Source organism: Anolis sagrei, chromosome 2 (genome assembly GCF_037176765.1).
Source record: "Anolis sagrei isolate rAnoSag1 chromosome 2, rAnoSag1.mat, whole genome shotgun sequence".
Taxonomy (NCBI): Eukaryota; Metazoa; Chordata; class Lepidosauria; order Squamata; family Dactyloidae; genus Anolis; species Anolis sagrei.
In genome coordinates, this window is record NC_090022.1 from 126,789,698 (window position 1) to 126,816,581 (window position 26,884).

The 26,884-nt window shown below is 38.8% G+C and overlaps 1 protein-coding gene across 1 annotated transcript in view; it reads right to left on the reverse strand.

Moving 5' to 3' along the window:
* Positions 1–26,884, reverse strand: part of LOC132768507 (dynein axonemal heavy chain 9) — a 118,081-nt gene that overhangs the window by 42,066 nt on the left and 49,131 nt on the right. The window contains exons 10-14 of the mRNA XM_060764463.2: positions 24,955–25,125; positions 24,399–24,521; positions 12,001–12,194; positions 6,844–6,992; positions 1,411–1,538 (exon numbers count right to left, since the gene is read on the reverse strand). Coding sequence (XP_060620446.2) covers positions 1,411–1,538; positions 6,844–6,992; positions 12,001–12,194; positions 24,399–24,521; positions 24,955–25,125 — 765 coding nt within the window. The remainder of the gene's footprint in view (positions 1–1,410; positions 1,539–6,843; positions 6,993–12,000; positions 12,195–24,398; positions 24,522–24,954; positions 25,126–26,884) is intronic.

A 26,884-nucleotide genomic window follows, 5' to 3' on the forward strand; every position in this document is an offset into this window, starting at 1 on the left:
ATTTCATTTTGGCTCTGCTGTCTAAACATTTAACATTTATGTCAACTCTAATAAAGGGTCACTTTTTCTTGACATACAGGCACCTGATTCATCTCAGTAATTTTTCATGCAGTCACATCTTTGACAGGTAAATGAAAAGACGAAGAAATTCAGCCCAACATTATATTTAAAATGCAGATATATTTAAGTGGAAAAATCAAAAGACACAATTGCAAAGGTTTACAACCTTCATTAACAGGGCAGACTTCTACATGTCACCCCAGAAGTAACTATCCTTCAGTTCAATGGGGCTTACCCCCAGAAATGTGTTTATAGGATTACAGTCTAAATGAATATGAGTATGAATTATAGGATTACAGCCTACATGAATATGAATGGGTTATTGGCTTATTGCACTTTGGCTCATCACTCTCACCTTCCCATTTTTAATTTCCACAATTGTATCAAATTTGCATTTACTGTATTGCCAAAAATTACTGGGATGCTGTCTCCCTTGGAATATTTTTACATATTCACAAAGCCAATAAAACTTCTCAATTTTTAAAAGACTGTGGGCAGAGTAGAAATGTATGAATGCTATGGTTAAAGGCATCAAATACTTGTGTTGTGGGTTAACTGTGTTGAGTGCTTCTCACAAGGGCACATAGCTTGATGGGTGACTACCATCAATGGTTGGCTGAACTGCTAAATAGCCTTTGCTGCTTCACTGGAAAATCTACAATAGAAAAAGTTATTGGCTAGCCGAATGTAGAGGCAGCTCTTTAGCACCGCATACAACATTGCTCCTATACAACACTAGCAGGCACAGCAGCAATGGAAAAACAAGCAGAGATATGAAAATAGGCTTAATTTAAATTACATGTTTCAGAAGTAATCTTTTTTTTTTGGAGCAGCATTTAGGTTTGCTGTTGTTGTTGTGTGCCTTCAAATCATACTGGCACATAATTTATCATTCTCTCTCTTCTCTTGCATACACACATATACACACAAACATACACAACTAGCTAGAGATAGCCAATGCAAATTAGGAGTTTCTGAACTGGCCACAGGGTGCTCTTTCAACAAAACACACACACAAATGTTTCAAATCATTCACAGAACAGGAAACACATCACAGAACACATCAGTCTTTCATAACAATACTGTGCTCTGGGTTTGAATGCAACAAACGTCATCAGTGGGATTGTTCACATAGTCTTGATGCAATCTCTGTGGAAACCAACAACTATAATAGTAACTGATCATTTACAGGCATTTGAGACTTACTGAGAAGTGGGTTGTTATGCTGACAATTGCCCATGCTTACACAGAACCAGCTGCCAGTCACTGATGATTTCATTCACTTCTGCAACAGATGATTCAGAGGCAAAAATGTAAGATTCTTAAACTTAAAAAGAGAGAGGGAGGTACCTGAAGGATAACCCAATGTCCTTCTGCTGCAGCCAGGTCTAAGGTTTGTTCTGCTACTACCTCCTGCCCTTGCCCAAGAGAGACATTGTGGAAATTCCTGTTGTTAAATGTGTAGCCAAGTTTCTTCCCTGAAAAAAAGAAGATATTTTCAGAGCTGGGAAAACATAGCATAGTCCTGATTTCAGACTCCATTCAATAAGACTTCTCCTACAACAGAAACTATCATATTAGGACTCAAAACTGAGAAAAGAACAGAAAGCAAAAATAATAGTCTGTTGCTACAATGGAGGGATATGAGTGGAAGGGTCTCTCAGGGGTGTCTTTTGTGGGCGGTGCTTTTTATCTTGTCCATAATCTGTCTGCAGTTATCAGATGAGTGCTGATGTGGACAAGCTGGCTGACTATAAAGAGCTCCCAAAGGTTCTCTCCAAACTGGGGAAATGGGCATCACAATGGCAAATGAAATTCAACCCAAGCCTAAATATAGTGATGCATACCGGGGAACAAATACCTACTTCACTGATGCACTCTGTGGTGGAAATGTTGACTGACCAAGAAAGAGATCGTGGAGGAGTGGTATTTCACCAATGGAAATGCAGAACCAATATGCAACTGCTGTTTGGTGGCTGCTATAGTTTTTCTAAAAAAACCACTTCAACTATGTCGGGTGTGAAAAGGATCTGAAACTAAATCTGCTAAGACTAAATCCACAGCAACATACAAGTTTCTCCGGCTTTCTGATGACTCACTCTTTCAACATGTGCAAATACCAGACAAGTTCCATTCATTTGACAACTGCTCTTCTTGCCTACAAGGATCACTTGGCATTGCTCACACACATGCGTCAGTGTACTGTAAGTGTACATTTTTCCACAGTCAAAATGCATTTGCAGGCTTAAAAAAATCTCTGGTCTCCACTTATCAATCAATTCCACTTTTCAACAATGCTGTGGTCCCTAACCTGTCAGGTAAGTGGGGGCTTCTTGTATGGAATACTGTGTTCAGTTCAACATTTTTTAAAAGTGGAAGAGATAGAGAAAAGGACAAACAAAGGAGCATCGTGGTCACCCTGCAAGAAAAGATAATACTCTCTGGGACACTCTATTAAACAAAAAGGAAGAAACATAATAATGATGTACAAAACCATGCATAGTGTTGAGAAAATAGGTAAGGAGAAGGTTTTTTTTCTCCCTCTTTCATAATATTAGAACGTGAAGCTGGAGATTTGAATAAAATGAAATACTGTATAAACTTAGGTATGTCAACCTCATGTATAGGTCAAAGGCAGGTTTAGGGTCCCTGTGAATTTTGATAAGACCCATGGTTAAGCTGAGGGTTATTGCACAGAGAAGGGGGGGGGGGAACCCATGCATTCTCAGAGAACAGTCATCCCTGCTTGCTGCGCCAACCATTTTTGCCACCCATTTTGTGTATAATTCAAATGGCCAAAAGTGGATCTATGGCAGAGAGAGTAGAAGCAATCAGTGCTTCATTTAGGTTCTCTCAGGACAGCATTTCACCACTATACTCAAGGAACAGAATCATATATTTTTTTCCATAAGAGTTAAAGTATACTACTGTACTTCCACTCATTTTTTTAAAAATAGTTTTTTGACTGAAATTTCTAGACTTCTTAGCTCAGGGCTGTCAATGCTAATTTATAGCCAATTGATTCAGTAGGTGTGTTCTAACAGAAAATACTTCCATTTTTAAATATGCAAAATAATACCTCAACAGTTATTTGTTAAGATTTCCATGTGAAGTGTGTTTGCTTTGGTGGAGAAGGGTTAAAAAATAGGCCAGCAGACTGCTTTGATATCAGACCAGGAATAACATTATTCTTCTGAATGTTATACAAAATGGAGGGCAGATTTATGAAAGACAGTGACAGAAAATCTCACCACTTAAGTGAACTAGGCTTTGTTGAAGCTGAGTTTTAATTATTTTATCTGACCTCTGGATTGTTGGCTTGGGGGCATCCAAAGCCCAGAAAAAGAAAAGCATTCCAATCTCATTTTTATTCCTTTTTATGGAGAAAGAAATAAATACTTAATAATTATTATACCAATATTGTTGAGGATATTCTGGTTCTGCAGAGCTGTATCTATGTCTGCTTAGGCTTTGATGTGCCAGCCATAAGGAAATAAAAATGACCTTGTTCATATTCTAATAGGAAACCGTAACTGCTGAGCCTACTACTGTAAGAAAAAAGTGTCAGCCATAGAAGGGAGCTCTGAAATGACAAAGTTCAACCAAAGCAGCATTTAACCAGACCCTGAAATATGTCCTTAAAAGGGTTTGGTCTGAGGACCAGAGACCTGAAACTAAAGTGCCATCTGACCCTGTCCTCCAATGTTGCTCTTTCTTTCTTGTTTAACCTCTCCATGTTCTGCTTTTAAAGAAGGTTAACATATTAGATACAGGGCCATGGAGTGGCAAGGAACTGTTCTGCCCTCAACTATGGTAATGTTCCCTCATACTCTCCTCTGCCCTCATTCAGCCCACATCAGGCTTTAATAGAAATTGACAATGTCCTGCTAACCTCCTTGCTCTCTGAGTCCCTCAGAGCAAATCTCTTTTTCTTCACAGACCTGCTTGCCTAAGTCAAATGGAATAAACCATAGCTATACATCCCTCCTACAAGGTCAAGGGCTGCTTTCAGTTACAAAGCAGTAGCCCAAAGTTTCACATGCCCAATAGAGCCATTCCCCTCTTTATCCAGAAGCCCAAAGTAACTTAATCTATTCTCAACCACAGTAACTTAATCTATTTCTAGCCATTCATTCCAAATCAGCTTGCAATGTTTTTGGTCTATGTTAAGTCAGATACTAATTGTAGTGATTGTAGTCTGCACAGGGATTAAAGTCAATTAATTATGCAAATGAATCAATAATTAATTTGTTTATTCCAAGCTCTGCCCCAGTGTGAAACATGAATGAAACAATTATTCTGCGGTACTGCTCATAAATTCTTGGTTTTGCGAAGACATCTAAATGTCATGGAATGTGACTCTTCTCTGAGCAACAAAACACATGTGCAAAGAAAAGCAAAACAACCCATCCACCCCCACCCCCACCCAAAGAAACAGGTGGGTGGTAGCAGTGCCTACTCTGCATGCAAGGCACAACCAGACCACATTTTATTTCAAAAAAGGAAAAGAGTATGCTTACAGGCCTGTAACATTTGCTGGCAGCAGGAAGGGCTAGTCTTTGTGAAAACATCCACATTACCATAGATAGCTCCCAGCCCAGACAATATATGGCAGTCTTTTAACTAGATGCAGTTGAAATATTCCATATTGTAATATGAGCAATGAATGTAGATGTGCCTCTGTCTCACAGTTCCAGCTAGAGTTAGATTTTGTTGGACTCCGGGCAAAACAGTTCAAAGATGGTACAGAGTGAGCTTCCATGCAAAATACACACTGATTGAAGCTTACAAAATCTAATTTTCTATTATCCTCACCCCAAGCGCCCTACTATAAGGAAGTTAGTAGACTTGCAAAATCACTTGAGCTATTAAAATAGCTTTCTGCTTCTGAAAACATTTGAATAAACAGTAACAATATGGTTTTCCTGTTTAAGGGGTTTACTCCACATGTGCATGATCAGCCAGGATGGAAGAGCAATGTACACATAATACTGCTAATATATGCTGTGGCAGCCCAATCAGATAGGCATTGGGATCCATAGAGTGAAATGACAAAAAGCTAAATGTCTCGTTTGCAATTGAATTCCAATCTCTCCCATCAAAACCAAACTCAGAAATGAACAAAATTGGAATGAGCAATTGGGCATTTTTACACATGAAAGCAGACAATTATAAGGATGTGTGATGCAAACCTATTTGCATGCTTAGCTTTCTGATATGCATTTACCAACATTTAGGGCATAAAGACATTTTGGCAAAGTTTGGCAAAGACATTTTCTCCAAGGCACTCAAGTTTTAAGTTGAATTAAAAAATAAAGATAAAAAGAATATAGCAAAGGATTACTATACTCATGTATGTTTTACACTCTCATGAGCAGTAGTTATACAGAGGGGTTGCGACAGAATCATTTCTTGCAAGTATTCACACTGGGCCCTTGCCTCCAAAATAACATCACTGATGCTAAGCTTTGAAAGTGGAAAAAGACTACCTTATGCTGGAGTGGGAAATTGCTAGGAAACTTTTAGGTCTGTCAGCGTAAAAGGTGAGTTAAAGAGCAATTTCCCAAAGGGCACATATGTCTAGGCAGCTTGAAAGTCATCTTCTGGACCCAACTTACATTTTTTTTATTTGCATCTTTTCTTAGGCTAGGGCTTCGAATGCCCCCAAATATATCCATACTGAGGACCTTCAAATTCCTCAAAAACAATACAGAGGTATTGTTTGTGCATTGCTCAGGTGGCTCAAGATATTATTCAAGTAGTTATTGATTTATGCATTTCTCAGAAGTTTAGAATAATACATCTGGAAGAGACCACAAGACCATGCAGTGCAATCTCCTGCAGGTATACACAATCAAAGCACTACCAACACATTTTCTTTGGCAAGGAATACTTAGAGGTGGCTTCCCACTGCTTTCCAATGAAATATCAACATGCTGAACCTGATATTCTTTGGTGGGTCCAATCCAAGATTTAACCAGGGCTGACCCTGCTTAGATCAAACTGGATATGGTGCCTTCAGGATATCTAGATTTTCACAGGACTATTGGATCCAGCAATCTTCCCTGACAATCAGGATTGAAAAGAATTCTCCTGGACACAGTTTCTCTCAAAGGTTTGGACCCAAGCTTAGATATACTTAGAGTATGCCTACTGAAATCAATGAAACATAACACTAGTCAGGACTACTTTATCATATTTGTTTCACTGATCGGAGTATCACAAAGCCTGGATACAAACCACTTTTCCACCAGTCAGGCCTCCTAAAAACTTGTACTAACAGACTCATTTCAATAACTAGCTATGGGGTATGGAAGCCAAACTGCTTGGCTCTGGATGGGAAAGGAGTGGCAGGAGACAGTAATGTCAGTAATGTTAAAAAGCCTGACAAGGATTTTTTTAAAATGTAACCAACATGTTGATTCTCCTCCCTATGACTAAAACAAGAAAGAGGTAGAAGACGGAAGGAGGCTGAAACAAATAAAATAAAGCAGAAGACACTGGCTTCCACAATTGTGCTGCTAAACATCTTTTACATTACCTTTGAGAAATTTTCAACTACAACTCTTATCACCCCAGCCAGCATGGCACTTATGGATCATGAGAACTGCATTCACCCATCTAGGAACAACTGTTTAACCCTTGCTCCTGTGACCCTACTTGCTATCAGGAGGAGGCATTTTCCAAGGAGGACAGGCTCCTCCTCTTAGGACCCAAGAGGGATAGCGCCTTTGCTTGGCAGTTCGAGCATGGCCCTTAGCTGAATAGGTGCAGTGTATTTACCATGCTTCTCTACATCCTTCAAGGGGTCGACTCCAGGTGAGAGAATAAAGAACATTGGGATTGCGGGACTTGACTCCTCAAATGATGTTGCAAAATCCAGAGATCTTCCTAGTACATATTTACTCCCAAGCTTTTCTTCTACAAAATCTCTGTTGGAAGAAAACACTCATTAATGTTCAGGAAACACAACACATTGATAAAATTAATTCTACAGTCACCTGCTTCAAGAAAAATTAGACACACTAGGTCTAAGTTGAATCTCTAGCATTATGCATGATCTGATATCAGTTATTTTCAACTAGAGGTTCAGGATCTGGAAGGCTTGTCCTTTTTCACTGCATAAAGCCTGAGTAAAGGGGAAATTGAAAAAAGGGCCAGTGTGCCAACACAAGTCAAACAAGCTAAGCTTGAGGCTGTCCAGGAAAACTGCCGGGTGTCCTTATCCTTCAATGCTATATTGACCATTACCACGAACTGTCCTTAATGGAAATTGTATTCTCAGAGAGTCCCAAACGTCAAAAAGATTTGACCTACAGAAAAAGAGTAAAAATTCTGGTTTTGGACTAAAAATATTGATGGTTTTAATAAGAGACCAGAATATTACCAATATCAATAGCACCAAAATTGCTGCTGCTTATTCCTACAAGCTACTCTAATCATTATAGCCATTAAACCTTCAGATATATTCAGCACAAGATACAGAATTGTACAGACAATGTATGCCACAATAAACCATATGGCATCTCATGTACCATTCTTCTCTTGGTGGGAGAGATGCACTTACAAAGGTTACTTAGAGGAAGAAAAGGAGCAAAACCAATACACTACAGAAAAAAAAATCCCTGGGGTTTTTTTTCCAGAAGTTACCATACCTCCTCCTGAATAAACTAAAAACCCCTCACCAACGCACCCAGGCCAAGTGCACATTGAAAGACAAATATTATTCATACATTTTCGATATTTTCTCCTAATTTACCTTATAAATATTCCTGTTCCAATTAGCTAACTTTAAAAAACTGGCCTATTATTCCCAAGTTGCAATGCAACTCTCATTACAGGTGGATACATAATACATTTCATAAACATACACAGTACTTTCAAGTTCGATAGCAGAATAAAGCCTCTCTGGACACTCTCATTGAACTCATGAGTGATTTGGGGAGACAGCAAAGACAATAAATATGAAGCGTGTACCCATAACCTGCTAGGATGCATCCAAGTGTTGCTGACCTGTACAAGGTATGTTATCAATGCACATTAAGGCTTGGAAGCCTTTGGGGAGGTCTAATAATTCTCCAGCTATCATTAAATTACCTCACTTCTGATCCCAGCCCATCATAAAATTGCATTGAAGGACCTAGAGATTCCTAGAAATGTATCCTCTCTATAAAAAAAAAACTGCTAGATTCTCAATTGCAACTCAATGGTAACATTTGGAGAAAGTATTAGGCAAGGATAGAGCCACGTTGGATCACTCGCTACTTATAATAATTGCGTTAAAGTTACCTTTTTGAAGCGATTTTGATGCATTTTAAAACCCGGAGGTCCCTTTTCCTTCCCAAGCTTTCTCTGCCATTTTTGTTACAACTCAGGAAGTGAGTCGGAAAGGATTCAGTGTATTTTCAGCCCTCTAGCCTGCTGGGAGGCTGGGAGGCCCCTTGCCTCCCCTTCCAGCTGATCAGGGCAGAAGTTTTGGGGAGGGGAGGGGTTCTGGCACTGGCCGCCATTGCAGTATATAATGGGGAGCACATGGCCCAGGGGCTCATTTGGAGCCGGGAAGGAAAGGGAGAAGGGAAAAGACAAAGACTAAGACTGAGACTAAGGGAAGGGAGGTTGGAAGAAGAGCACAGCGGGCAAGCAGGTAAGCAAGCAGAAAGGAAGAAAGGCTGCGAGAAGAGCTGTTGCCAGCCGTGATTGGCTGCCTGCCTGTTTCTTTTTTTCTTTGTTTGTTTGCTGTGAGTTGCCTAAGAAGACACTAGAAATTCCAGTTTCTTTTCTGCCTATATTCCCCTAGCTGGTGAAATCTGCTCAAAAGTCCCATAAACTCTTAGAGCTGTTTCTTTTTTTTTTTCCTTTGGTTGTTTGCTGTGAGTGGCCTAAGAGTTGCGTATTGCGCAATCACATTTGCCATTAACGAAGCAATTCGGAAAGTTCGGAAAGTTCCGAATTTTGGGGGGGGGGGGGATTTGGAATTCAATTCCGAATCGAACCACCAGCGCCCCCTACATCTGAAACGAGTTTTGAACCATTTTTTAATCAACCAAGCCTACAAAGTATACTACAGAATCACTTAGGGGACCTAACAAATTCCTAGAGACACCATTTTCCCCTAGGCAAAGGTGACTGAAATTGCAGATAAGGGTTGCATGGTTATATTGGTCTTATTGTATTCATTTCCAACATGATGGAAACCAACACAGTAAGCATTTATTTATTTATTTTGCAAGCCATGATTGGAAAGTTATTGTCTAATCTGATTCATTGGAGGGTTTCAAGGGGAAAAAAACAGGTCAGGCTATTTTAGATCTTTAAATAGCACATACTATTTCACAGTGGAAAAGGTTAGCAATAATAGGGGGTAAGGAACCAGATGTCTTCCAATCAGGGATTATGGGGTTTGTAGTCCAAAACACCTGGAGGACACCAGGCTGCTTACCCTTGGATGAGACTATTCAGCTTTCAAAAAGTGTGATTTACTTTAAGGCAAATGAACCCAGAAGGGTTTTTTCTGCATAGACTATGTAGTCTGGCAGGCCCAGAGAGAGAATCAAATGTCATCCAATAGAAAGTTAAGAAGCTAAACAACAGACAAATCCTGATGGAGCATAAGACCTTTTGCTTTCTTGAACTACATGTACTACAGTTACATGCCTATGTGAAGTTTACCTTTTGCTTCATCTACTTCACTAAATAACTGATGACAACATCAATGACCAGCATCAGCCAAACTATATTATGACTTGTAAGAACTGATGCTACAAGCCATTATTTTTAGTATACACCCAGAGGAACAACATGCACAGTTGACATTATAATTGAAATGGACATAAATTATAGAGTTTGTTTTTGCTCAAATTGTATATTCTCAAAACTTGGAGGACAGGGACCAGGTGTCTTTCACTAGGATGTGCTAGAATATATGAGGTTGCTGATTGGGGGTTCAACAAGCACTGCCATTTTTCATTCTGGGTAGATGATACTTATTTTATTTTATTTTTAAGTGGTTTGTGGAGAAGCAATATTTTATAATACAAAGACATAAAAGAAGTCCCCTGAGAGAATGTCTGGAAAATGGAAGTGGTTTTGTTTTTAACAGGCAAGGTGAATAAAATAAAAGATAATGACAAAACAGAGTTTATTATGAACACTAAAAACTTGGCATCCCACGTTCTTTTCCTGGAAGGTGTTCCTATCAATTGTCACAAACACAATTGTAGAAAGTTATAAAAGACAACAACAAACATTTAAATAATAACTTATAGAATCAAAGTAATTGCATTTCTAGTATGATTAAACGGTTGATTAAAGTTCCTAAAACGTTAAGTTTTATGTGTGTTTTAAATTTCCCCTCCATTACCTGCGAAATGACAGCCTACTGACCTTGAACTAATCATAAAATTTTGCAAACTGAATTGTTTACATGCACAAAAACCTACGATTTTCTGAAAACAGCATATGTTATTGTCATTGTTTCCTACAATAGTACATTTTTGTTACAGACACTTTCAGCCTGCAGTTGAATTGAACTACAAATCCTAGTATCTGATGGTTGAAGGTGATGGAATTCATAGTACATTACATCTATAAGCATGCTCGAAGTATGCTGTTCTAAAGCATGGGAGCTAATATCCTCCTGATTTGCCTCTCTCTTCTTCCCCCCCCCCCCCAAAAAAAACCCCACAGATTGTTTATCTGGATTGGAAAAGGTGAAGAAGGGATGATGTACTGGCGGTCCCTGCATTACAAACATCGGACTTACAAACAACTCATAGTAAGAGAACAGGAAATGAGATAAATCATCCCTTGGAAGGGAAATTCACTCCTGAAAGAATTATCATGAGGAAAATGAAGCTTTATTGCCAATCCTTGTTTCTACAACAGGCCAAATTTATCAAAATCCAATAATCACATGGACAGAAAGTGAGGTGAAATCTTCTGAACAGAGGCACAGACCGTAAAACAAACACCACGGGAGTATTAATCCTTCCCTATGCTTCCCTATGGCTGGAGTCACACTTAAAAATGTACCTGTTCTGACTTACAAAGAAATTCAACTTAAGAACAAACCTACAGAACCTACCATGTTCATAACCTGGGGACTGCCTGTATGTATCCTTTCTAGAGATGATTCCCTGATTCAATGCAATTTTGCATGGCAGAAATACTTTTAATAGCTCTGACCACATGCAATTTTTTTAATTTTGCACTGATGAATAGAATCACTTCCTGCCACTCCACTGAAACAGACGAGAGCGTGGCTGGTGTACACGTTTCATATACAAGGGTCAAGATTCTTAAATTCATTTCCTGCTACCCTGCAGTTTATTACAATTCCAGTGCTATCAATGACTCTTCTCCTTTTGGGATCCCATTCAGCCTCTCAAAGGCAAGATATCTCAATTATTGCATCACCGTGAGTGGTATTAACCATCACATTAGTTCTCCAAACTTCCCTGGGGGAGGAAGTAACTCATTAACTTATGTTTAATATTAATACTAAGGATATTAAAGTTAGCTAGTTGTTTCCAAACTACCTTGGACATGCATACTTACAATTAATATTTTGATGAAAATTGAAGTAATGCCTAAAATAGAGACAATTAATGTGTGTGTTGTGGATCAGAGTAGAAAGGATAGGATACCATAAAAGATTTTATATGATCAGCATCCTTTAGATAATAATCCATCCTGGATGTGGCTGAGGTTAAACGTACATCAGTGATTGAGTCAGTTCTGATTAAATGGGACAGTGGGAGGAAAATTGCATTATGGAATTAAAAGACATTCATTCTAAGCCAGGAAGACAGATATATAAGAACCAGACATTTAAGTGGTTGCTGTATGAGTCACAGCCCTTCATGGACGCGCTGTTCAAAAGCTTTGTTTTTTTACACTGCTGGACATGGCTCAGCCACCTTGCTTATAAACGTGACTCACCTGACAGCATATGTCATGCGGTCAGGTCGTAAGGCTCTCATCATACATAGTTGCTGCAAAGCAGATGTATTCTTCCATTCTTGAGGAAACTTCTCCTTTTCAGGGCATTCAGACTCTACAAACTTTTTCCAGCGCTTAGCAGAACCCTCAATGTCCCGATCCAAGTTGTGAAATTGTTCCATGGAGGAAAGTGCCTGGAAAAAAAGACAAGCAAACTCTATTTATTATTAGTAGCCCCAAACATATTGGTTAGTTTGGGGCATTTTAGGAGTCTAAGCAGCACCTGCAGAGCCCCAGGGACAGAAAATTAGTCTCAGACATGCCACTGTTGCCTAACCCTACTCTACATAATCAAACTTCTCATCCTTCAAGTTGAAGAAGCCAGATTTATATATGGATCAAGGAGAGATGGAGCACAGAACAGAGTAGATCCAACACAGTGGAAATGCAGTTCTATCCCCCCCCCCCCCCCCACCGCCTCTCTGCAACATCTTCAAGAGCTGATATTCCTCCTTCTCTATTAATAAAATTCAAATACACATAACTGGAAAAACTAATTACTAACTAGAAAATTGAGAGTTGCACTGAAAAGTGGTGGATTTACCAATGGCTAAGTTACAGTAATACAATTCTATCTTCAGTATTAGGGAAAAGAAGTATCAAACTATCATCACACTCCAACAAGACAATTTTAACAGGTTGGCATAATGGATGGTCATTTAGTACAATTCATTATTTGCTGTTTTCATCTATATTATCTTTTTGTTTCACATTCTGGATGTGGTATTTTGTTTAGCCATATTAACTGAATGGTTCAGTTTATGAGGACAAAGGTATGATGGGTATGTAAAATTTTAATCTACATGTCATGCAATATCTACGTTTTAAATACCCATATTACTAATGTAGCATTTGACAAGCTCACTAAATCTGCCCTGCCAATCATTGCCCTGTTTATCTTCCAACAGTGCTATTTCTTTTGTACTTTCTTACTTGGCTGTCTGAACATTATTAATTCATAAAATACTTTGAAGGCATGTCTACACCTCCATTCTAGACTCTCAGCACTGTCAGACAGCAGTTGGCAAATCTCAGAAGGAATGAGTCCAACTCTGCAAACTCGAGAAAGCTTTAAGTAAATTCAAGAGAGCTACCTAAAAGGCTGCTAACTTAAGGGTTTAAGAGTCATGATTGATCATGAGGAAAGGGACAAAAGAAAAGCAGCCTCCAGGTCTTCAAAGAAAGGATTTTAAGAATGTGATATATTGTTTTAATTGTTTCGGTTTGTAGTTGCTTTGTAACATGCACAAGTTTCAAACTCTTTTTGGTCTCTTCAATAATTTAATTCTATATTAATGTCGAACTTGTTTCAATTTGTAATCTATTTTTGAGTCCTGATTTTGGTCTATACATAAATATAGTGATACTAAGCTGAATTACTGACTCAACTGCCAGGAAAGCCAAAAGCTGATTGCAGCCAAAATGTGAATATCAACCTGCTACAAGGATAAAATGCATAAAATGAGCTGCAGTCATAACACCAAGCTTTTTTCTTATAATTTCTTTTCTGGTAAATTTATGCAGCACTTACAAGAACATACAAAAAATGTAAATAAAGCGGTTTTCAGGGGGGGGGGGGGGAAACTTTCTAGAAACACTGGCTCAAAGCACCATAAAAGTCTGTCTTGGAAGCCAATTTTTCTAGACCACACGTTTTTCTACTTTGCTAGCCCAATTTATCTATAAATGAAAATAAGGATTACTACAGATATATTTGCCGTAATATAGTCTCAATGGCAATGTAGTCAACATGATGTAATGATTTGGGTATCATACTATGACTCTGGAGGCCAGAGTTTAAATTCCTATTTGACCAAGAAACACGCTGGGTGACCTTGAGCAAGTTACACTCTCTTGGCTTCAGAGGAAGGCAACAGCAAACCTCTTCTGAACAAATATTGCCAAAAAAGACAAGTAACAAGTTTACTTTCAAGTTGTCATAGAATGGAAATTGCTTAAATGGCAAAGAACAATCCATGCTGGGCATGGATTAACTACTTACCACTGCTCCTATGACACAGGAAGTTATAATCACATTGAGGAGGAGGCAGGCTTGTTTTCTGATGCTCTGGAGACTAGGACACCATGGAACAATGGATTCAAATAGCAAGAAAAGAGATTCCACCTAAATATTAGGAAGAACTTCCTGATGGTAAGAGCTGTTTGGCAGTGTAATATGTTGCTGCCTCAGAGCATGGTGAAGTCTCAATTTGGAGGTTTTGAAGCAGAGGCTGGGTGGCCATCTGTCAAGAGTGCTTTGGTTGTGTTTTCCTGCATGACAAAACGGGGATAGACGGGATGGCTCCTGAGATCTCTTCCAATTCAATGATTCTATTATTCTTCCTTGCTTTTCTACTAGAGAGTGGGTTTTCTATCACGATGACCTAGGAAAGATCTTTAACAGTGGGCTGCAACACACATTTGGGCCAGAGTTTCTCCAAGTGTGTTGGTATCCTTGCCAAAAGGTAATTCCCTTTACAAGCTAGAGGCCAAGTTTTTAAAGAATATAAACTGTCGGGTGTTGAATGACATAAGTAATACAGATTGACCTGTACCATAACATTTCGGTCCTTGTGTGGAAGTAAACAAGCTGCAGGCAATCTCACATGAGATTTTGAAATGCCTGGAAGCTTCACTAGTCCACCAATCATTAACCCTAATGTCCCCTTCCAATGAGATTTTTTAATGATTATTTCGAGTACTGTGTTGCTAAGTTACCTCACGCGTGTGTGGGCACCCTTAAAAAAGAATCCCTATAACCAGGGACATAATAAATGTTCCAAGAATGAAGCAGAAGGGAATAGATAAAAAAATGTTCAGGGGAGCAGTAATCAATGTACTATATCAAAGATGTTCTAAAAATGAATCTAGATCTCTAGAAGGGGAGGGATTCTATTATGTTTCTGATATCCTATCACATTAATATTTTAAATATGTATTTTCATGGAAGCTGAAGGCGTGTCTTATCAGACTATCTTGATCAAAAGATTGTGACAGCATTAGCAAAACTCAATGCATTGCATATAAGCTGCAGATTGTGTCAAAATCAATCTTCAACAAGAAGTAAAACTTTACAGGACTCTGAAGCACACAAGAAGAAAGAGAGAGAGAAGAATCGTCTGTTCCTTTGTCAAAGAAACACTAGTGTTTTCAATATGAAATACATGACTTGCTTCTTTATCTCTTAGCTACACATACAATCTTATCATCTGTATTCTGCAAAATTATAAATATAGCATTAATATGCAGCTTTGTCTCTGTAACCATTTCTCCCTCTTGAAAGCTGAATCCACTACTTAGAGCTCATTATTCAACACAACATTTATTAAACAATGCCTTTTCAGTTGCTTTTTTTCATATCTACATAATAAAAATTCTGCATCTTCAAAAAGAGCAGATGAGAATGATTAGGATGGGAAGTGGGGGATACAGTGAGGAAGGGAATAATCCAAATTAGCCAGATGTATTCTTAAGCTAAAATAGCTTCTCTCAGCTCGAGTGAGACGGTTACATTCAGAATGGAACTCATGGTAGAAAAAAAGAGGCAAGACTAATAGTTGAGTAGCAGAGCATCAATTTTACATGAAGAAGGTCGCAGGTTAAGTCCCTGACATCCGTAGGGAAAAGATTCCTGTCTGAAGCCATGAAATGCTGATGCCAACCAGTTGGGTGACACTGGACTAGATGGAATAATAGTCTGATTTGGGATGAGCTAGTCTTCTGTATAAGACAAAAACAGTGGTGGGAATTGGATCTCTGCATTAAGAAATGGTCAGGAGGGGCAGGAAAGTACTAAGCATTAAAAAAGGCAGGATAATTGCCAGACAGTTATGGATTCAACCTATGGAGGTATGGGGGTTTTGCATTTGGCATAGAGAAAGCAAGATACATGTGATCTTGCTACTTTTGCTAATGCCAGGTTACCATGTTGTGTATGAGGAAGCAAGGCTCTTGAGAAGCAAGAAGTTGTGCAGTTTCATAAGTTCTTGGAGGAGTTGTTTGCCTTGTCCAATTTCAAATTTAGTTTTAAGACAACACCCTAATTGATGGCCTCCTACAGGAGAGACAAGGACAGACTGGCTGCTGATCTTCCTTGGTCTCTCACTAAACTTTGATGGTGGTAATCTTTTGGATTTCTATGAACTGAGAGAGTGGGGCCTATTTTACAGTGGTTCTGCTCCTACTTGCAGGAACTGTTCCACAGAATAATACTACATGAAAGTGAATGAGATTTCTGTAATATGAGGTGCTAACAGGTAGCACCCTGCCTCCAGTGGTATTTATAATCAATATGAGGACACTGGGTGCAATTAGATTTGAAGTGAGGTGTCATTTGTAGGCTGGTGACAAACGGTAGTATTGGTCAGATGTTGCTCAACACACTGAGTATGAATCCTGATACTGGAGATTGTATTTAGGGGGCATTTCTCAGAGAGATGGAGCTACTATGGGTGGGAGGTTGTGAACTGGGACATGTACCTGTTCTTAATGGAGCTGGCTTCCTTCACAAGGTAGGAGCAGAGCCCTGTCTAGATACATACTTTGCAAGGAATTCCTGGACTTATAATTGCTATTAGAAACCCACATAATGTTGCTAATGAGGAACACCTATTACCAGCTTTGGTAGGTAGACCAATAGCTCCTTTGGCCAAGTGATAAAAGTGTGGCAGGGGCTCAGAAAATGAATCACAGCACTTGAAGGAAGGAAAAGGAAAAGTTTGTCCATGGCACAGTAATAGGATACCCTCCCACTGCATGTCTTCCGGGGGGGGGGGGGAGTAATGAAAAGTCAGACAGTAAAGCACAGCAGCTGGCCATAAAGCAAAAGTCTTTGCAATTCTAGAAATAATGAACTGCTCCAAGGTTGGCATTTTCATCTGTTGGGTGTATTGTTTCTTACATTTTGATTCATCTGTGTTTAAAATCATGTTTGTGCAGTTGCCTGGCTTTATAATGATTTGATTTTATTTTATTGTAGTTGATATTTTACTTCTTTGTCAGCTGTCTATATCCTCAAAGGACTATATCCTCAAAGGCTGCCTCTAACTACCCAAATAAACAATGCTGCTTAAGTTGTTAGAAAATCCAATTGCTCCCAAGCTCCCTGTTGCCAGACGATGCTTGGGTTGAGATATCTTCAACCACTACATTCAGAGTACTACAGCCTAAGATCAAGGATTCATGCCCAAGCATTCCATGTTTTCTTCCCCTTACATGTGACATTCAATGCCACCCTGCTGCCATGTAATGATAACTTGCCTGTGTAGAGTTTGTCTTTTGGGGGAGGGGGCGAGGGGAGCGTATAGAAAAGCATGTCACACTGAATACATATCAAGGCTTTATCATGTCTCCCTTTGTATTATGTCAGGCAAACCTGAAATTATGATTTCAAAACACGTTTATCTTCTATTGCAGATGTAACTAGAATATAAAGAAGTGATGTTAGCAGTAAATATTCATAAATTTGCAGCAGTACATCTAATACTGTGCAGAAAACTGACATGATTGGTAGGTGAAAGTTATGCAGACCTATCCATTATAAAGCTTATTTAGATTTTGGCTGTTTCGTTTCAACCACAAATAAGAAAACTATCTGAAGCATTACTATTATTTGCTTGTTTTTTCATTACTGGTTGATGCAATATTGCTTTAAGACAGATTCTTACTTCGAATCTGCTGTTTAGAGCTCTTGGGCATATACTGCAAACATTATTAATGATAGGGAGTTTCTAAATGAAATATTTTCTTCATGGGTTTGGGTATTCTGTTTGCAGATAGTTTGAAGCAGGTAGATGGATGTGAGGTCTACAGCTACATGGGGACAAGTCCATCAGTATCCTCAGAATCCAGCATAGTTAGGAAGCAGAGCAGTCGAGTAGTGAGGTCAAAGCAATAAAAAATCAAGGTTAAGAAATGTTAGGGACAAAAATTAATAAAAAAGGAATGGTCACAGGCAGTTCAAAGTTACTTGCAGGCATCGCAAGCAAAGCTTTGAAGGCAAGCTCAAAGGTTGTTAGGTCAGTTGCTGGTGAACAGAAGTTGTTGCAGTAGGTCTACCCTATAACGGAGGCTTGTCAAAAAAAGTCATTGCTCTCATTAGGTTTAACTGTACCATGCCAGAGGCTTCTTGGCAGGAGGTTGGACTGGATGACCCATGAGGTCTCTTCCAACTCTATGATTCTATGATCCTGAAATCTCATGAGGAATCCTTTGCTGCCACTAGACCTTTCTCATCAGCATGAAGACATTGACCTACTTCTTTGAGCACTATTGCTGCCCAGGAATCAGTGATTGGTCTGCCTCTGCCTTTGATGCAGAGCTCCCTTTTTCCTGGAGCCAAGGCTTCTCATTGGTCACTGGTGCAGGTAATTCCAGGATGTTGTCACTCTCTGGGGTGATAGGCCCTCCTGTGAGGACGGGGCTCATTCTAGGTATATAGAGCAGGTGAGGAAAGGAAGGGGAACATGGAAGGGCATAATGGACTGAGGTAGAGACATGTAGCTGAAGTTTCAAAATCAGCACAAAACTAAGATGGAACCAAGATGGGGTACCTTAGGGCTTGTATAAAAGACGGAAGAAAGATAAAGTTTCAAAAGTGAGGAACAAGGAAACTGACACCACTCATGGTAAAAGAGAATTATCTAACAAATCCTCAGAGAGCCTTGTGGATTCATCAGCAATGGCTACACTGGAGCATGACTATATGTCAGAGAAACAGACAGAGGAAAAGGAAGAAGAGAAAAAGAGATGTAATATGGACTCATCCCATAACTGTGTGTATTTTCCTCCATACTACGACATATCAAATGATTTTGGGAGGCAAAATGGAAGGGTCTCATTTACAGAATAAAGCAGAAAGATAAATATACTGAGTTAAATAAGACTATCCTCATGATTGAACAATTGTAATAAGCACAACAAAAGTAGTTAACTGTTCCTGGAGGGGGGGGAGGGGGTTGTGGTGGTGGTGGGATTGGGGAAAATACTGGTATTTTGACTGCTAATTTTGAAGATTGTATGTTTCTATGTATTATACAATAAAAATGCCTAAAAATATTTTTAAATGATTTTTTAGTTGTCAATATCAGGGATTAAAACAAAGGCAAGGCTTTAATAGTATTTGCTGAACTATTAATAGAGTGGGTGAATTTTCAAATACCATTTTTAAAATAATACAATTAGAAGTTTTTTAAAAAACCAACAAATATAAACTCTACAGAGAACTGGGTCTCTTCAACACACATCCTGACCCGGTTTAAATGGCTGTGTAGAAGCAGTCTAGATCATATGCAAATAACACACATTATAACTTGCAAATCATTTTAACACAACCTTGGTTTTTATGACTTTTCTAAGGTAATCAATGCATTACTAATGTTTAGTATGAATTGGGTTTCAAAGGATGCACCTGTTTTACACCTCTCGTTTGACTGCCTTTGCTTCTGATCCATATCCCGCAATTGATGGATTGAAACACAGATGTGATGAGACAGTACTTTTTTCCTGCCAATTCCATTTTGTAGCAATTTAGGTCTTAACCTTCATCAACTTTTCTGAAGTTGATGAAGCAGGAAAACATTCCCACCCTTTTCTAATACACATGGACATGCACACAAACGTATGTCAGGAGTCTCCACTATAAAGATGCAATCAGTTGCTATTTTTCAAGGAAAGAAACAAATTTGACTTTTGTGGGTCATTTTTGTGCTTCATTGGGCTTTGCATTATCCTTTTGTGGAGGACAGTGCAAAACAATGCAACAATTGATGTTAAAATGGACATCTTTCCAGCGCTCTGGAATGGTTGGGAGGGGGAGTAGTGGTTGGAGGTCAACTTCATCTTTATTGTTATAATGCAAAAGATTAATCTAACTTTATCTCTGCAAAAGTGCTTGGAAGGTAACATTTTAGATTTCAATAAAGCTTCTATATTAATCTCAGTATAGTATTTCCACATGGCACTTGCTGCTACTATTTAAGTTTTTCTTGGAGTTGAAAGAAGCTTGGTTAGCTAACTAGTAGGGGTGTGCAAATCTTCATTTTTTAATTTTAAGTCGTAGTAATTCATAAATTTTGTATATACAAACAGAGATTAAGAAACATGGGTGGGGGTGGGGGCACCCACTCAAAAACTTAAGAATCAAAACTCACCCAGTACTTTTTGTTTGAATTCTGTAATGCTCGGAAGTCAGTTTCCATTTTCAACACAAGTGAAGAGAAGCCAAAAAGGCTGCCATTGCTCTTAATTAAGAAAAGATAGGCTGCCTCTCACCACAAGAAGATGACAGCAGCAGGGCAGGTCTAGCTGAGTGAGCTGGAAAAGAGACTGAAAGAGCACAGAATTCTGGGAAATGTAGTTTGGGGAGGTGATGAGTCCTATGGCAGAGAATTGAAAAGGCCCTGCCCTAAACTACAGAATTCTGCTCTGCATCAGAAAGCCCCAATGAGGATAGAGAAAAGCTATTTTCCCTCCATACCAACAGCCAGCCACACAGTTTACAATTCTGCAAAAAGGACTGACTGATATTTCAATACTAGTAAGTACATCTGTGCTGGGCTGGGAAGAAATCCCTAAATTGAAGTTCTGTTGGTTAAAGACATTCAATGAGATAGTTGTTGTGGCTCCTTTTTTAAAAAAACCAACAAACATGTTATTGTCAAAACTTTTTTAAAAATCCAAAAACTCAGTAGAAATATGAATATTTCTGAAACTTGAAGGGCACGATCCTCTGTTATCTTATGTCATTGTATAGAAAGGAGATAGCTCTTCTAGTTTTTAAAAATGTTGTTTGTAAAAAATTGAAAATTCCCCAAAAATTTGTGAATGAGTAAAATGTTCTGAAACTTGATGGGCTAACGGTGGTAAATATGTTCTATAATTGTAGCAAATTTCATGCTAATATCTCTAACAATAAGGGAGATAGAAGCCTCTGAACTTTCTCCATTGGCACAATTACTTAATGAAAAAAGTAGTTAACTAGTTATAGTTACGATACGGACCCTGTCCAATTTTGTAAATATTTTAGAAACATTTTTCCCCACCTCCTAATTTTGTAATGAGTATTGAAACTTTTTTTTTCATTGATCGCACAGGCCTACTATGTAGCCTAACCTCCTGTTTGATGTAGCAAATCCTCACAGATGGTTGCCCATCCTGTGCCTGGAAATGTCCAATGAGGAAGACTCCACCACTAACCCATGACAAGCAGTTTGGTTCACTTGTCAAATTGCTCTTACAATTAAGATGCCGATCCTAACATCTCGCTAAAACTGGCACTCTTGTTGCTTTAAATGATTTAGACAACAAGGTCATCTAAGCTGCTGATTTCTGCCAATTTAGATAACACCATTTACTTTGGCTTCTTAAATGTTTTGTGACACTTCTTCTTGCTTTCCTGTATAAACACTCTCCTAACTTAAAATAAGTTGAAATGCAGCATATTTCTGTTAATTTACAGGGTGTATATGTTGTAATTTTATAGCCCTCCCCATGTATGTTTCCAGATATGTTGGAATCTCCACATGGTCTCCTTCTGTGTCTCGCCCAGTGACTTCTTATTGTAAAAAAAGAAGAAGAAGAAGAATTCTGCAGAGTGTTATAGGTTTGTTTTTTGTTTTTTTGTTTTTTCGTGTCAGGAGCAACTTGAGAAACTGCAAGTCGCTTCTGATGTGAGATAATTGGCCTTCTGAAAGGATGTTGCCCAGAGGGCACCCAGATGTTTTGATGTTTTATCATCCTTGTGGGAGGCTTCTCTCATTTCCCCGCATTAGTGTTATAGTGAAACAATACTGAACTGTTATAGGGTCAGCCTAGGTGTTCTGGATCCATGGATTCAACCAAACATGGCTCAAAAATATTTGAAACAAATCCCAAAAACAAACCTTGATTTTGCCATGGACCAAGTACAGCATTAATGAGTAGGTATACCCTTCTGTAGCCTTCCACCATTTCACAGATCCTCAGGTTCTTTCCAGCACGTATTTGAATTGTTTGCCATTTTACATGAGTGGCAACACTTTACAACACTACTGTACATAAAATGTAATGGGAATTGAACATCAATGGATTTTGGTATCTACGACTGAGGGAAGGTCTTGAGGGCTCATCTTTCTTCCAGTATGCAGTCTTCTCCAATGACTCATTTTAAACAACAGAAATATTTTTGTTTGCTGAACAGGTTATAAAGCATTGAAAGCCATCATGAGAAGTCAGATCACTTATGTCAACTGGTACTTCTGACCAGTTACTTAAAGTGGTGGTTTATGTACTGATGTCAGCTTGCAAGCATTGGCTAAGGGTCTCTGATGAACTTCCAAGGGAAAAAGAAGCTGCTGTAGCCGACAGGGACAAGGGTGGTTCCATTTTCTGGCACAATAGGGAAAACAACCTGTCACTCCTCACAACAGACAGCTTAAGAAAAACTCTTTTACCATTCATTTTCCAGTTAACCATGTTTACCAAGTTTTCTCTTCGATGCAGGCATTACCACTTGTCTTTCTTGCATCAGGATTCAAGGAAGACAAGAAGATTGCATTGCTACCGCACAATAGTAAGTTCAATAACTCCACTGAGTATCTATAGAGCATTCTGTATAGAATTATGCTATAGATTTTAGAAGTTCCAGCTTTTTACCAAGCATGCAGAAGCAGTCAACACATCATTTTGAAATTTGCAGGCTGTGGTTCTGAGGATGCAGTTCTTTACCATCGTACCCAGCAGTAAGCCCAAGTGAATGCACAGTAGGGCTTATTTCAACCTAGAAATATAGTATAGAATTCAAAGAGATTTTGTATCGCCTTAGAGACTAACTGAGAGAATGAAGCTGGTAGCATAAGTGTCCACAGATGGAGTGTATTTCCTCAGATGTGAGTTAGTTTACAAAAGCTTACGTTACCAACTTCATCCTCTCAGTCTCTAAGGTGCTATAAGATCCCTTTGCATACTGATATTCCAGACTAACACGGCAATTATTTTGATCAGTACAGAATCGTCATGGAAGCGCTGGTTTGCTACTGTGTTGAAGCATCCAAGAGATTCTCCCAAGAACAGAGGGAGAAAACTAGCTCATGTTCCTCAGAAGCTGAATCCATCAGGTTTAATTAAATGTTTACTTCCAAATCACTGTGGAGTCTCAGAAAACACACTCTACTTTCTGATAGTCACAAAAGCTTAAGTACTGCCGCAATGACGGCTTCCTTACTGCCAACCCAGAAACTACTGTCTAGTCTTTCAAGTCCATTTCTTTTTAGTACCTTGAACTAAGATGAATTTTTGAGTCTTCCAGGTTAAAGAGAGAAGCCAAGGGGCCAGTGGAGGCTTAGCAGAGTGGAGATGGGAGTTGGTCTTCTAGGACGAACTGTTCCTGTGCCTGCCAATACTGTTTCTCAGCAACATTGAGAAAATGGTTGGATTGATTTTAAATTGAGTGATGCAAGCAGGGGGCTGTGTCTACTAAGTGGTTCAGTTCTATTGTGCCAATTAATTCACTCAAAACATAGCCCTGGCTTTAGATAAAGTCTCTGCTTTCTTTTATATAACGAACATTCAGCTATCTACTAAACATGTCCAGTTTCTCATAAGAATTATTCTCTGTATCTTTGTCTATCTTTACTGCCTTCCTCTGAAACAAAATATCCATTTTTAATATCCTTTTAAAGAGTGGCATTCAGATAAAGTCTAACAAGTACAAGAATAAAGAGGAGCTATTGCTTTTCATAACTTAGAAACCACAGTTCTATTAACTATGAAATTTCATTTCCATTTTTGGCAGCAACATCATGCTAGTGACTCATGGAGCTTATGATCAACTACAAATCCAAGCATCCTTGCATATATAGTACTGCCAAAAACCTTTTCTCATCTTGTGGATTTTCAATTTTGTGTCCATGATGATGAAGGTTTACAACAACTGCAGTCCAACAACACTGGGAGGGCTGGACTTTGTACACTCCTGACCTAAACACAGTACTTTACATTTGCTTGTGTCTGATGTTGTTACTTTCAGATCAGTTTTTCACTTTACAACCCCAAAGCCATTTTGAGTTGTATTCCAGACTTCCTAATGTTAGCTACTTCACTGCCAATATTATGCAATCTGCAAATGTTGTACAAGATTGCTAGACTACTTCAGGTAAGCCATACATTAAAGCATTGAACAATATCAGATCTACCACAAAGCCCTGCAGCATCCTACTCAAATTGTTCCTCTAGTTTAAGAAAAAGCCACCAAAGAGAACTCTTTGACTAAGGTTTTCTAAACCATTTATGAACCCCATTTACAGTTTTATAATCCAACCCCATATTTAATCAGATTGTTTATTATTAGTTGAAACAGCTACCTTGATGCCACCCCATGACTGGCTTGATAAAAAATCCACAGGACTGGTGACTCCACGTTGGGCAGGATATCGTAGCAGGAAGTCAAGTTCCACAGCATTGATTTCTTTGTTCATCAGAAGAATCTGCAATGGCAAACTCAGACAGTATTGCAGGGAACTGAGACTATACTGAACTTTAAAGCAGCTGAAAAATGGTATTTATACAAAAAGTCTATCTTGAGAGAGAGCAAGAATGCCTAAAATGCACAAGTGGAGTAGCGTGTTAGAACTGTAGTCATTCTTATTTAATAGTGTTCATTTGAATTAATAAAGTTGTAGTTAAACTAGATTATTATACAGTGAAGGTGAGTAAGAATCTTAACAATAAAAGCACCAGCACAACCAGAATCTGAACAGTTCTGGAGATGACTGTCTAACCGCCACTGGAAGAGCCAAAGAGTTTTCCATTTAGGAGGTGATGCACAAAATATAGTAACAGAGAACACTGCATGCTAACAGACAATACACAGAGGTAAGAGAAGCACTAGACATCAATTATTAAGCACCAGTCATTTACCTGGAAAGTGACTTGGGTCATGTATGTCAGTTTGTCACATTCAAAGAGCCCCCGGGTCGTGTACTGGAACACAGAGCTGGTGATGCTATCAATTAGGTTGGCAACTCGCTCGGGTAAATTTTCATCTGGAGATGCTCTTGCAACTGCTTTCTGAAAGACAGCGCTGAATGCCTACAAGGAGAAGAGAAAGAGAAGAAAATAATTAATGAATGTCACTGTGTAGACTTTGCAGCAAATTTCAAAGCTTCAAAATACTATGCTGAGTCTGATTTCATCCAACCTTGGAAAGTATGGTTAAAGAAACCAGCCTTTTGATACTAAATGCCCTTCTGATATTTATTATTGGAACTGCAAACAGAAGAATTGATTTTGATAATCCTTGGTGGGGGGGACCAAATGCCAGCAGATATCAAGAGCCTACTGCATCTAAGACATCTGCATGCATTTCATAAGGCTTGGTCAGAATCTGAGGATCCCAACTTGCAGTTTTCATCATAGGCAGTCACTCTTAATCCTGTATGATTGTCTTCCAAGGGTAAAAGCCCAGCGGTGGGTCCGTAAATAACTGTGCAGACCTATTCTGGATCCACATGGTCTTTCACAATGAGAACAGAAATTTCCAGATGGAAGGTGGTCCCAATAAGGGTTTGCTTGACACACCTTTCTCTTGGCACATTTCTCCCTTTCACCCTCTATTTGTGCCTCTTCAAAATCCATTGAACTCTTGATAACAGTTAATCTGCAATTATAATGCTTGAGTGTCAGAGCATCCCAGTTCCCAGTGCTTATATCACTTTTTAAAGATTATCTTTAAACACATCTTTTAATCTCTTTTATTGCCCAACAATATTCAGTTTTCTGTTCTTGAGCTGAGAGTAATGTAACTGCCTTGGGAGACAGTGATCGGGCATTCGGACAACGTGGTCAGTCCAGCAAAGTTGATGGTGGAGGATTATCGCTTCAATGCTGGTGAGTAGCAGAAATGATCAACATTTTCTAGCATTACACCATTTAGACGTATTGCTGGCATTGCAGAGTAATTAGTTGGTGCCTCCTGGTAAAGCAGTTTTCTTTTTCCATGTTAAGTGAGAGACCAAGCTTTTAATGGGCTTCTGCAAAGGTGTTCAAACTAACTTTTAGGTCTTCCTCTGAATGAGCACAGACTATATTAACATCATAGAATCATAGAGCTAGAAGGGACTACATGGGCCATCAAGTCTAACCCTCTACGGTACAGGAAAAGCACAATCAAAGTACCAGTGACAGATGGCCATCCATCCTCTGTTTAAAAGCCTTCAAGAAAGGAGCTCCCACCACACTCTGAGGCAAAGAGTTCTACTGTTGAACAGTTTGAATGGTCAGGAAGTTCTTCCTAATGTTCAGGTAGAATCTCCTTTCCTATAATTTGAACCCATTTCAGTATATTGAAATTTTAAAACAGAAGTTGTTGTTGCTTTACTTTTGGTTTCCAGCCTGCTGAGGTTAAAAAACTTGGCATCTGTCGGGAATGTGATTTCCACACCAGTGGGAAGTTTCCCATCAACTAGGTGTAGAATCATAGCGATGAAGATAGAAAATAAAGTTGGGACAATAATGCATCCCTGTTTGACACCTGATCCCACTTTAAATGGGTCACTTTGGGAGCTGTTGCATCCAAGGCTGTTACCATCATATCATCATGGAAGAGCCACAAGATGATTAGATTAGATTGTTACAGTTATGAAGGAGCTATTGTGCGCTATTCAGGAAATAAGACAGAAAGACAAGTTAAGTAGTTTCTTAACTTGCCTTATTCGTGTATTGATGTACATTTTTAACTTGCCTTATTGATGTATTTGTTTTAGCCTAAACATTTAGTTGTTTAATTGTTTTAATGGTTCATTGTGTTTGAGTATTTTAACTGTTTGTTTTAATGTTTTATTTTGTTATT